At 51.4% G+C, this 12,929-nt stretch overlaps 1 protein-coding gene across 2 annotated transcripts in view; it reads left to right on the top strand.

The window, feature by feature from the left end:
• Positions 1–12,929, top strand: part of BCR (BCR activator of RhoGEF and GTPase) — a 128,361-nt gene that overhangs the window by 71,954 nt on the left and 43,478 nt on the right. For both annotated transcript variants that reach the window (XM_078435666.2, XM_078435667.2), the window contains exons 3-7: positions 1,553–1,657; positions 2,012–2,197; positions 7,153–7,260; positions 10,956–11,016; positions 12,301–12,353. In XM_078435666.2, the coding sequence (XP_078291792.1) occupies positions 1,553–1,657; positions 2,012–2,197; positions 7,153–7,260; positions 10,956–11,016; positions 12,301–12,353 (513 nt within the window). The remainder of the gene's footprint in view (positions 1–1,552; positions 1,658–2,011; positions 2,198–7,152; positions 7,261–10,955; positions 11,017–12,300; positions 12,354–12,929) is intronic.

Genomic DNA, 12,929 nt, shown 5'->3' with positions numbered 1-12,929 from the left:
AAGATCAGGCACAACATGTCCTAGAGATTTCTGCCTGTGAAGCCACTGCCCAGTGTGCCCTGGGTGGGGGAGGGGGTTCTGTGTGGAGTGGTACCTTTCCCTGGAGCAATACTTAGCCATGATCTTGGCGGCTGCCTTGTATGCATGCATGAGTACATGCACATACTTGGGCATGCATGTACACACATATGCATGCACCTAGCTCATGCACACTTAGAGATTCCCAAAGCAAAGTGGTGGTTCAGGAAGACTTTTTGGATGGTCCCACAGTGGGCAGTTAGGATGTGATACAAGCCTCAGGGACCAGAAAGCAGAAGCAGGTGGGACATGGGGATCGGGCCTTCCTTCCCCAGTTTATACCCAGGCAGCTGATGCCCAGGGCAAGAGGGCAGTTGCCCGAGACTGGGGCTCACCAGGCAGGCCTGGCTCTGTAGCCCTGTCCCCCGACTCCTGGCCCTGGGTGCTTCCTGCTGGGCCAGCCATCTGTGTCACTGAATGCCTCCCTCCTGCCACTTCAGGAAATTGGAAAGGGAAGCACGGTTGGGGGCACATAGTGGGGCCATACTGGGGAGGCCCTGATTCTAGTCTCTGTAGAGACACCGTGAGGCCTGAGCTGGCCTTAGGTCCTTCCTCGAACCCAGTGGTTCTCACCTAGGGGCGATTTGGCCCCAGAGGACATGTGGCAACATCTTGCAAACATTTGTGGCTGTTCCAGCTGGGGGTAGGAGTGGGTGTTGCTCCTGGCACCTGTGGGTAGAAACCAGAAATGCTGCCCAACACCCTATAGGGCCCCCCAGCATCCAAAAGAGAATTCTTCAGCCCTAGATATTCAGCAGTGCCAAGGACCAGGCACCTGCCCCAGACCAGCAATCTCCCCTGAGTGGTTCAGGAAAGTGGACCAAAGGGGCAGCACTCTGGTTCTACACCCGAGGGCTACCACAGTGTGGTTGTCTCATGTTCACCCATAGGTGGAAAACCAGTGGCAGAACGGGCAGGGGTGTTGTCTCAGTTTCTGTGGACTACAGTGGACCTGTTGGCATAGCCAGGCAGAGGGAGCATGGGCAGGCAGTGGGCACAACCAACCTCTGACCCTGACTCCCTCGCTAGTGGTCAGGTCACAGGCCCCCTCCAAGTGTGCAGAGCATAGCCCCCTGTGCTGCCCAGATACCCAGCTGGCCCATGGGGGAAGTGGCCAGTTAGTCATACAGCAGTTTTTATCACCTTTGGCATCAATATTTTCTATTAGTTTACTGGGCAGCTGTAACAAAGTCCCACAGACCGGGGCATCTTTCCCCAACTGCCCAGCTCCACGCTGCCCATTTCTCAATGTCATGACAAAGGGTGGCTCTTGGTTTTGCTGGATGACCCCTCCAGAATTTTCAGTGACCATGTACAAGTGGCCGACTGGCCGAGGCTCCAGTGCCTCCCTTTATTTCTACATGGAGCCTTCTCCAGAGGCTTGTCCTCAGGTTGAGAAACAGGCCTTCCTCTCTGAGAGTGGCCACATAGGGCATCGTCCCCCAGGTCTGACCTCTGTCTGTTTCTCCTGCAGAATGAGCTGGACTTGGAAAAGGGCTTGGAGATGAGGAAGTGGGTGCTGTCTGGAATCCTGGCTAGCGAAGAGACTTACCTGAGCCACCTGGAGGCGCTGCTGCTGGTGAGGAGCGGGGAGGGCCTGAGCTGGGCCGGGGCGCGCTGCTCACAGGCCCCAGGTCAGCCATCAGAAGGCAACCCCCCTTGCCTGGAGTCACTGAGACATCGGTAGGCGGGCCAGAAATTTCCCCTCTGTAGAAGTTGGGCTTCCCCGTGGGGCAGTGGACACTAACATAGGACAGGTGCCAAACCAAGCTGGCTTTACATTTTTATTTTTAATGGAATTTAAAAAGAAAAACACACGTGTCACTTAGCCATGACTTTCTGTGGTCACACCATGCACCTGAGAAAGGGCAGGCCCTCTCATGTGTGCCACTCCACCTGTCACCTGTGTCACCTCACCTGTGCCCTCTTCCAGCCCATGAAGCCTTTGAAGGCTGCTGCCACCACCTCTCAGCCAGTGCTGACAAGCCAGCAGATTGAGACCATCTTCTTCAAAGTGCCTGAGCTCTATGAGATCCACAAGGAGTTCTATGACGGGCTCTTCCCCCGAGTACAGCAGTGGAGCCACCAGCAGCGAGTGGGTGACCTCTTCCAGAAACTGGTGAGTGACTCGGAACAGGTGCACGGCAGCCTCCCAGGAGCTTGCAGCTCTACAGGGATCAAGCCTCTCCCTTGACCTGCAGGCATGTGTTGCCAAGGGCTCTGGGACACCGAACCCTTATTTTAAGGCTCCACACTCAACATGGGACTTGAACTCACGATCAAGAGTCACATGCTGTACCAACTGAGCCAGCCAGGCGCCCTTGGAGAATTTTTTTTTTTTTTTAAGTGGTGTGGGGAGGGGAGATGTGGTCACTAAAAATCAAGGTAGTGGGAAAAGTACCCCTGGAGCCTGAAGGAGGGCCCTGGTAGAGAGAGGTGGGGAAAACCCACCTTAGCTCCTACCAGCAGCTGTTTTCAGAAACAACAGGCATATTTAATGCTGACTTTGACAGGGACATCTTCATGCCTTATAGAAATCAAGACTGGTTCTTATGGATAGACTAGAGAAATGCAGGGCAGGGTGGTTTGTAACTGCGGAGTGTGGACTGAGGCATAGCCTCTCAGTGAGAGGCAGTCTGGCTCCTGAGTAGCAGGGTACAAGGGGGCCCATCTCACCTTAGCTGAGGCAGGCCCTATAAGGCAGGTCCTGTCCTCACCACTGAGGGGGTGAGAAGCCTGAGGAACTGCAGGTCACTTGCTGGGACTGTAATCCTGGTTTGTCTCCAAAAGGAGGGCCTTTGCTGCTGCCTTCAGGGGTCATAAAACTGAAGGATAGTTGGTGCTGGATGACAAAATAAGAATTTCTGAAAGGGCTTGATGAGCCCATACTGACAAGGAATCCTTATGGCAGAGGTGGCTGTGGGTTCAGGCTGTGGCCGTTCAGGTCCCAGAGGCAGAAGCACCCGATCAGGACAGAAAGGGCCCACCGTGAAAGCAGGTCAAGGGCCTCTGCAGCCCTTTGCTGACCACAGGACCCAAGAAGAGCCAAGTATATGGCTTCTAAAACATCAATGGAACCAATAAAACCTAGCAATCAGATGAAAGATGCTGTGGCAGGCCCCTTGGCACTGGCCAGGCCACATCTGGGACAGGGATTGGCTTGAAGTGCATATTTAACCAAGACCTGGGTCAAGTAAAACTTGTCCAAAAGGAAGAAACAGTTAGGGGACTCGGGAGGAAGGAGAAAACCCGAGAGCTGTTGGATCGACATCTGTCTTCTAATATACAAAGTTCCAACGTGTGTGGAAAGGAGTCCCCACCTCTTTTGCAGTTCTAAAGTGTGCAACCAGTCAGTCCCTTTCAGAGGAGGCCATGGGAGAAGGGAGTCTGAGTAGAGGAGTTTAGCAGCTGTCCTGGGCCTGCCACTGAAGGCAGGTGCCAGGCAGGACCCTGTAATAGAGGTTCTACTTCTGAGGATTCCTAATCCCAAGACCAGATTATCCAGGCGCCCCATGGACATGCTTTTTTCCTGGAGCCTTCCTGCTCCCAAGGGAAACCAATCCTCCAGGGGTAGAGGTGGCCCAAGGTCACAGGCCCCTTCCAAGTACTCAGAGCACAGCCCTCTGAGCTGCTCAGACCCAGTCCTTGCCTTGGCTTGCACCTGGGCTTGAGTGATCTGCTCCAAGGTGTGGTCTTCCTATTGGTGGTCCTCTCTACACTGTCCTGGGCTGCAGCTACCTTGGACTCCAGGCCGGAATGAAGATACAAGAAACACATGAAAAAATGCCTTTTTGTTCAGATTCCTGTCACATGAGACCCCTTTCTCCATAGCCAAAAAGCAGGAGACTGTATTGGTGCAGCACCCCCAGCTCTGAAACCCACCCTCACCCCATTTCTCCCCGTGTGAAGTGTCAGCAGGTTCTAACCTAGTAGATTTGGCTCAGCCTGTAGCCCTCCTTAGAATGGGAGAATTGTGTTGTTGAGAAGAAACTGCAACAGCACTCTTCCCTGAATAACATTCCAACATCACTCAGAAAATTATCTTTCAAATGTTCATAGTTCGACGAACGCCAGAATTTGGAAAATTTCTTCTGGTTTCCCTGGTGTGCTTGAGCTACCTTTGTGGGTCAGATGTTGCAGCAGGACTGAGAGGGAGCTACAGTGGGAAGTCATGCCCGGAACCAAGTGGAGAGTGTTCATGTGCGCCACCCAGCTAGGAGCTGGGGCTCTGCCATTCCTTTCTGACCAGCACAAGTGCGGTTGGCCCCACAGATGGGGGTGGGGGGTCACCCCATCAGGCTCCCTAGCTGGGAGAGTTTTAGGACCAGGGGAGCCCGCATTGCTATGCACCAGTTATGACACCTCCCCTGCCCAGGGATTTATGAGCTGTGTCTGGTAGTTCAGAAAGCCTGGATCCCTTCCTGCAGGAACGTACAGGTTAACTGCAATTGCTCAGGGGTTTGTTTCTGTCCGAAATTTTGTCAAGCTATGTTTTTGCTTTTCTGATCCTTTCAAACTTCCAGAAAAGTTGCAGAAATAGTACAAGAATTCCCATGTGCCAGATACACCAGTTGTGACATTTTGCCAAATTTGTTTTATCTTTTTCTCTATCATTTTTATAAACATGTGTGCACATGTGCACACACACACACGTGCTAAATAATTTGAAAGTAACTTGCAGATATATCTGCCCTTCTACCCCTAAATACTTCATTGTGTACTTGCTAAAAACAAAGACAAACTCCTTCCATAACCCGTAGTACAGTGATCGAATTCGGGGACTTTCATATTGGTGTGGTGCTGTTATTTAATATGCAATCCATATGCAAATTTCTCCTGTTGGCCATCATGTTCTTGATAGCCACTTTCATTCCCTGATTCAGGATCCAATCCAAGGTTACAAAATGGACTTGCTTTTCACATCTCTTTAGTTTTCTTCAAACTGTACCAGTTCCTTGGCCTTTGCTTATCTTCCATGGCCTTGACATTTTTGAATGGTATAGGCCATGTTGTGTTTGTCTGATGTTTCCTCAGGAATAGATTCAAGTTTCGTGCTTCCAGCCAAAATGAAACAAAACAAGCCACAGCAGTGATGTCGTGTCCTCCTCAGTGCCTCGTATCAGGAGGCACGTGATCTCTATTTATCCCATTATTGGTATAGCTTCATTTTAGATTAGCTAAAAAGATTAGACTGTTTGGGCACTTCTCAAATGCCACATGGGAGATGGGAGTTCCGTAGGGAAAGGGAGAAGGAGAAGTAATGGAAGGGATTCTCCTCTCCCGGACCTTGTATCAGTTTGCTAAGGCTGCCACAGTCTGCACAACTTGAACAACAGAAATGGATTTCTTCATAGTTCTGGAGGCTGGGGTTCCGAGATCAGGCACCAGCAAGGTTGGTCTCCTGAGGCCTCTCTCCTCAGCTTGCAGATGACCACCTTCTCCCTGTGTCTTCACAGGTGTCCCTCTGTGGGTCTGTGTCCTTTATCTCTTCCGAGAACAGCAGTCCTACTAGATTAGGATCCACACTAAAAACCTCATTTTAACCTATCTCCTCTTCTGCCCTCTCTCTAAGTACACATTCTGAGGTGCTGGGAGTTAGGATTTCAACATAGGAATTTTGAAGTGATGCATTTCAACAGTAACATCCCCTCTAGGCTCCTCACCAAATTATCTAAAGCAGCCCCATAGCTTTCAACCTCTGTTCTCAGCTCTTTGGTATATTACGTGTTTGTTGATTAATTTATCATGTATCTTTCCTGCTACTGGCCTCACTGTGTCCGAGTGATTTGCGGCTGTGGTGACAGTGCCTAAAGCAAGTCTTTGTTGGGGGAGGCACTCAGTGACCGGTGACGGAGACAGAGAAGGAGATGCTCTGGGTCTGACTGTCGTAGCTATTGGTATTTGAGAATGCAGTGACTTGTCAGGGTGATCAGTGCAGCAGGGGCCCGGCAGGGCCTCCGTGCAGCCCCCACAGGGAGCGGAGCCAGAGACCAGACAGTGCCAAGGGCGCCTGGCTTACCCAGCATCTGGGCTTGTCATCTGAAGAAACATAAAATTCAATATAAATGCAAATGCATATAGAAATAAAATTTAGATTCAGCACAGAACAAACACCAGGATCAGCTAAAGCTTTAGGCTTCCAGCTGGTCGGCTGCCGTGGGAAGGCCTGGCCAGCCGGTCACCAGGGTCCTCCATTACCCTCCCAGGCCTGGCTTTGCTGGTACAAGATGGGGGCTGGTTTCCCCTTGGCTGCCTCTGAAGGTGACCTAGGGCCCACATGTGCATACATACACGTGTGTGCTCACACACACACACACACACACACACACACACACACACTTGCCCTTGGAAGCTGTCTCTCAGTTGAGTATCTGACCAGAAGGTTAAGTGAAGAGACCCTCTGTTAATGCCTTTGGTTTGACACAAGACAAATAAAATGCCTCTCGCCTTGCAGCTGGCAGCCAGCAGGTCTCCTGCACGCCAGGTGTGGCATATAATACCTGGACCCCCCTTACCAGGTTTGGGCTGGGCTCATGTCTGGACAGTGGGAGCCCATCTTCTCCAAGAGCAGCTAGATTGCGTGTTCCTAATGTGTTTGAAGGGATCAGACATGAGCGGAGCACTGTGGCTACCATAGGCCAGGGGGCCGACCTCCTTGTCCACTAGAGTCTCCTGCAGCCAGCACGAAAAGGTGCCACTCCATCCCACTATATATGTAGACTCTTGTCCGCGTTCACTGACAGCCTCAAATTTTAGCTACTGCCGGTGGCACTATTAAAATGAGTGAGGTGGGAGGAACAAGCAGCTGTGGAAGGAAACTGTTACCTGCCTGGGGCAGTGAGTCACTTCTCAGCATGTCACTTGGGAAGAGGGAAGCATGCACAGTGCGTGGGGGGTGGGGGGAAGCAGGTGGGATGCGATAGCGGGAAAGAGCTGAGGTGTCTGCAGCTCTGCGCTGCCTGCTGCACCTGGGATTTCTCCAGAGCTGTGCACGGAAGCCCATTTCTCAGAAAGATGGGGAGCAGCAGCACCTGTCCTGCACCTGTCCCACACTCTCTTCCTTCCTTCCTACAGGCCAGCCAGCTGGGTGTGTACCGGGCCTTTGTAGATAACTACGGAGTTGCCATGGAAACGGCTGAGAAGTGCTGTCAGGCCAACGCTCAGTTTGCAGAAATCTCTGAGGTACTCGTGACACTGTTCAGACAGGTGCACCCCTCCATCTCCCACGGGTAGGATGTGGGCTGGCCGTTGGTACACCATGACCCGGGTGCACCAAGCCAAGTTCTGGTGGTAAATCTCAGCTCTGTTTCCAGATGTTTCTGGGTTGGCTCTGTCAGCCTTGTGTGGGGGACTCTGTTGTGAACAGATAGGAGGAGCAGCTCCATGAGTTCCCTGACTCTCTAGGGTCCAGGACTCAATTCTGGGGCTCTGCCAAGTCCCCCAGACAGATGCTGTCTTGTACCACCTGTGTGCAGTAAGGAGTGTCCGTAGTTCTGTCTCATGAGCAGAGGTCTGGCCATGCGAGTCCCGAGGCCAGCTATGCACCTTGTCACTAGAGAGCAGGTGGGGAGGTGTGTTTTGCTCCGTTTCTCTTGTAGCCTGCTGGTGACCTTGCTCACCAGGGAAGCTGAGCCCTAGCACAGGGGCGTGGAGCTGCTATAGCTGCTCTCTCTAGACCCACGTGGGCAGAAAGCTCCAGGCTGGAGCTCCAGGAGGACTGAAACCTCAAGCCCCCAGTATTAGCATGAGGGGCCTCAAAAGACTTTCTCAGATACACAGGACAAGTGGCCTGTTGGGGCTGGTGCCCATGCCTGGACCAGGACCTGCAGCGCCTGCCTCCCAGGGTTCCCGGCAGGGGTTTTCCCCACCCTTCCACATCCTGTTTCTACCCTCTGCATCGGGGTGACATTTCCTCTTTCTGGGCCTGTCATCACTTGTGATGCCTCCAGCTCCTCGGAGCTCTGACTTGCCTTCCCTCCACCAAACAAGGATTCTAGATGGAAAGGCTCCAAGGGAGAAATTAGCATAAGAAAGATAAATGGAAACTAGAAATAGGGAGTGAGTGGGGTCTCCCTTGCTGAGAGACAATCATACCCTATCATACCTGGCTTTGTTCCGGGGGCTTTGTGCCATTTTGTAATTTATCATGAGAGGTGGCATGTTGTGGGTGCTGATCGTCCCTCATGGTGGTAATGGGTGCCATGCTGTTCCTCCAGAGCCCGTGGGGCCATCCACTCCCTGCCTGGTGCTGCTGGTAACAGGCTGCATGCACCCAGGGTTCCAGGCTGGCTCCAGATGTCCCTCCCTGTCATTTAGACCATATCTTTCTTTAGGTCATTCACTTAGCAACCCTCCCCCCCACCCCTGACAGCTGCAATGTTGGCACAGAATCCTGAGTGACCTTGACAAATTAGAGACCTAATCCTTTAAGAGCAGGCTCTAGTTAAATGGAGCCAAGCTCAAGTCCACCCAGACAGGCTTCTAGAAGAGGAAGGAGGAAGCAATGATGGGACACCAACCCAGGGTCACGTGGTCCCACTGACCACGCACAAGTGGGAATCTGAGCTGAGGCAGGGATGCCGGGAGGGTGACAGCATCTTGGGGCCAGCCGAAAGCTGGTCCTCAGTGAAGCTTGTACTTTGGAGGCATCATCCACTTTGGTTCTCCACCTATATTTTTTAAAGAGACTCTGAGAGATTGGAACCACCCAGACAGAGCAAAATGGAGCCAAAGGAAACAGAAGCAGCAGGCTGTGTAGAGGTTCACTCTGGGGGTCAGAACTCAGATATGGGGAGTGGATGGTCACCTCCAGGAGAGGGAGCTGTGGAGCCGTGGTCCCTCATCTCCCAGTCCTGAAAATGAGCCAGGGCAGTTTCCAGTTAGGCCAGAGCTGCCTAAACTGGGTTTCATGGAATGCCAGCTCCCACATGATGGAGTTCTGGGAAAAGGGCCTCTGGAATCAAGTTAAGTTTGAGAACTGGGGGATTAAGCCAAATCATAAGTTTCCTTGAGACAGGATTTCTGGAGCTCTGCATGCTAATGTGCATGGGACTGTCCAGGGGCATGTGGTGTGAAGGCTGCCTCGCAGACCTACGTGAGCATGGACGCAGATTTTTACAGAGGCTCAGGTTCAGCTCTCACATGCCCTCATACCCCCACACCCCTTTGGAACTGCTGAGGCAGATGTTCAGAGGAATAATCACTGTGAGGGCCATTAAACTCTCAAGAGAGGTTCCAAAGAACATTGTGGAGTTTGGTCCCAAGGAGTTTAAGATACCATCATTTTTAGTCTTGAGAAGTTTACCGCAGTGCAAGAGGTTGGGAGAGCCATGTCTGAGTCCCTTCCTGTTCCCATGCTGTTTTTGTTGTTGTTCAGCAACCTAGTAATGGGATTAACCATAGCTTCTTTCCAGAGATGATTTCAGGTACCCAGGCATCTTATATCCTGGCTTTTCTTGGTACCTTGGACCAAATCAGTGAATCCTTTGATGCAGTTGTGTGAAAGCATGACCTACCCACTGAAAAGCTCTGCTCTCCTCCTGGGGATCATAGCACCTCTTTGTTAGCAGCTACAGGCATACCTTGCTTTAGTGCACTTTGCAGATCCTGTGTTTTTTACATATTGAAGGTTTGTGGCATCCCTGTATTGAGCAAATCTGTCAGTGCCACCTTCCCGGCAGCATTTACTCACTGTGTCAAATTTTGGTAATTCTCAGGCTATTTCAAGCTTGTGCAATATTATTATATTTCTTTTTTTTTTTCAAAAATTTTTTAATGTTTATTTATTTTTGAGAGAGACAGAGACAGAATGCGAGTGGAGGAGGATAGAGAGAGAGGGAGACACAGAATCCGAAGCAGGCTCCAGGCTCCGAACTGTCAGCACAGAGCTCAACGCAGGGCTCGAACTCACGAGCTGTGAGACCATGACCTGAGCTGAAGTTGTACAGTCAACCGACTGAGCCACCCAGGCGCCCCTTTTTATTATATTTCTTATGATCTGTGATCATTGATTATGATTGCTGAAAGCTTAGTTGATGGTTAACATTCTTTAGCAATAAAGCATTTTTTAATGAAGGTATATACATTGCTTATAGACATGATGCTGTCGATCACTTAATAGACTACAATGTACTGGTAAACATAATTTTTATATGCATTGGAAAACAAAAAAAAGATTCATTGGGCTTGCTTTTTGGCGATGTTCGTTTTATCGCAGTGGTCCAGAACCATACCTGCAGCACCCCAAGGTATGCCAGTATATTTGCAAAGTCAGGAGAGGGTGGGGAGGAGGTGGAATCCAGTGTTAGTCTCAGTGGTGGTGGGGCTGCCCTGGCCATTTCTAAAGGTGACTGCTCTTCACACCCCCCAGCCCCCTTGCCCACTGTTTAACTTCTCTGAGAAAACAGTTCTATGCATTTAGGGAGGGCACTGCGATTTGCCTTGTTTTTATAGGATTCCTTATGTCACAGGCTCTTGAGCAGGGGTGATCTTTGTCCCAAGCGACAACTTAGCAATGCCTGGGGATTTTTGATTGTCCTAGCAGGAGGAAGGTGTGCTGCTACATCAATAGATAGAGGCCAGGAATGCTGCTCAGTGGCCTGAGGTGCACAAGACAGGCCCCCACAGTAAGAGAATTTCTGTCCCCAAGTATCAACAGTTCCAGACGAACCTACAGCACCTAGGGCATGCCTTGTGTTCTGCCCATCCTGTATTTCATGCTATGGTCCAGGATGCCCCATAAGGCTTGCCTCAACTAAGATTTTTTTGCAGTGAGTGAAGGGTGAGTTTTCTTGCTAAAGGTTTCTGACCACAGAACGTCCTGCCACATCAAAGCCGCGTCAGTTGTCCTGTGTGAAAATGTGCTTTTCTCTTTGCAGAACCTGAGAGCCAGAAGCAACAAGGATGCCAAGGATCAGACGACCAAGAACTCTTTGGAAAGTGAGTTCTCTATGCCGAGGCCTCTTCGTGCTCCCTGTGGGGCAGCTGCTGCGAGAGGATAGGGCATTGGCTGCAAAAACAAACATGGCACCCAGTTGGGTCAGCCTCTGGCTCCTTTGCTGTTCCTGACTTCCAATACTGAGAGCAGGGATGTGGAAAAAGTGGCACTGGATATGGCAGGGTGGGGAAGGACACAGGCAGGACCAGCTTGCCACCAACAGTAGCAACCAGGAAGAATGGGAGGGTTTTGCAAACGCCCACCAATCAGGCACTGCTGGGCGTTTAAAATGTCATCATGTTCTCCCCAGCAACCCTGTGAGGAGGATTTTGTTTTCCCTTTTTTCAGATGACAAAACAGATTTAGAATGAAAGTAACCCATATGGAACACAGGTCCTAAGTGGCCAGGCAGGGATAAAGCCAGAGTCATCAGGCTCCCAGGCCTGTGTGTTCAGCCTCCTTCTTCACTCTGGGCAAAGAGCAGGGGATCAGGACTGATAAGTCACTTCTCAGTTGTGGTTGTTAGGACAGCATGAATAGTTACAGAGAACAGCAGCCATGGCTCTGGTCCCAGACCTTCACCATGCTCTGAGTCTCAGTTTCTCATCTGTAAAATGGGAATAAATAACAATGCGTGTCTTATGGTAGTCATGGGAATCACATGAGGAAATGTACCTGACTTGTGTCAGAACACATCTAAGCATCCATGCCCGTGTTGGGCTGGGCTTGACATCGTCATGGAGAAGTGGGGGCTGCCAAGGCTGGCCAGGGTTTCTGTGCTGCTGGAGTCTAGCTGTCTGAAAACACTTGAAAGCCAAGAGCTATGTTGGCAGCTGAGTTAGTTTCTGCCAGCCTCCGAATCAGGCCTCCAAACTGCGCCGAGATGGACATCACTAGCAGTGTGCCAGTCTGCTTCTGGGGGACCCACCAGGCCAGAGAGCAGGTGTCCCGCCAGGATTGGCATCCTTGCCAGCCCATCTGTAGTCGAGTGCAGGTGGCCTCCCCAACTCCAGAGGGAGGAGCATCAACTTGGGTTCTGACCAGTAGCTCTGGACTCAGCTTTAATGTTACGGACCAAAATCTCAAAGCCACGTGCCTGGCCTTCTAGGTGCTTGGGGTTTGTTTGCCCTTGTCACTGGGGATGGGTAGTTCCCAGGGGATGTGGAGGTTGGGCTGGGCTGCTCCCTCTGCCCAAGCACTTACAGCAAGGACAGGCAGGCGGGTGGTCTGGTGCTGCTTTCTCCATGCCTGGCCACCTCTCACCTGCCCTGCCCATCTCTCTGCAGCCCTGCTCTACAAGCCTGTGGACCGGGTGACGCGCAGCACGCTGGTTCTGCATGTGAGTCACTCCACCCGGGACCTTCTCACCCTGGGGTTCTTGGCTTCTGTTGTTCTGGGCCTGACACTGATGTTTGTCAGTGCTGCCCAGCCATTCCCCCTTTTCCTGCCACATACCTTTGTTGAATATGCAGAAATGAGGGGCTCATGGCAAGGAAGAAAGCAGGTTCTGGAGCTGTCATGGGTGCTCTCGTAGGAGGCAGTGCAGGGAGGGAGTGCCCTGTCCCACGTAGGAAGGGCCTCTTGGTCCCAGTGCATGAAACGAGCCTCGAAGGTAGATGGGGTGAGGACACAGACAGCAGGTGCATTCCAGGCCCGTGAGGATGACCACGGCCTTGGAGCATGGGGAGAGCACACTTCAGTGGGGCTGCTCCTAAAGGCAGTGGGGGAAACAAAAATGGCCCCTAATCCTACTGCCCAGGTGGCCCTTTTCATTTATGTTTAGAGCAAGTTGTACATGCGTGGTTGTTTTTTTTTTAAATTCACAATCAAGTCATAAAAGTGTGTGAAGTTTCCTTTCCTGTTTCTTCCCCACAAAGGAGCCAGCACCACAGGGATTCTTTTATGCACATGCCAA

Source organism: Panthera onca, chromosome D3 (genome assembly GCF_046562875.1).
Source record: "Panthera onca isolate mPanOnc1 chromosome D3, mPanOnc1 haplotype 2, whole genome shotgun sequence".
Lineage (NCBI taxonomy): Eukaryota > Metazoa > Chordata > Mammalia > Carnivora > Felidae > Panthera > Panthera onca.
This window is presented reverse-complemented; position numbering and strand designations above follow the sequence as displayed.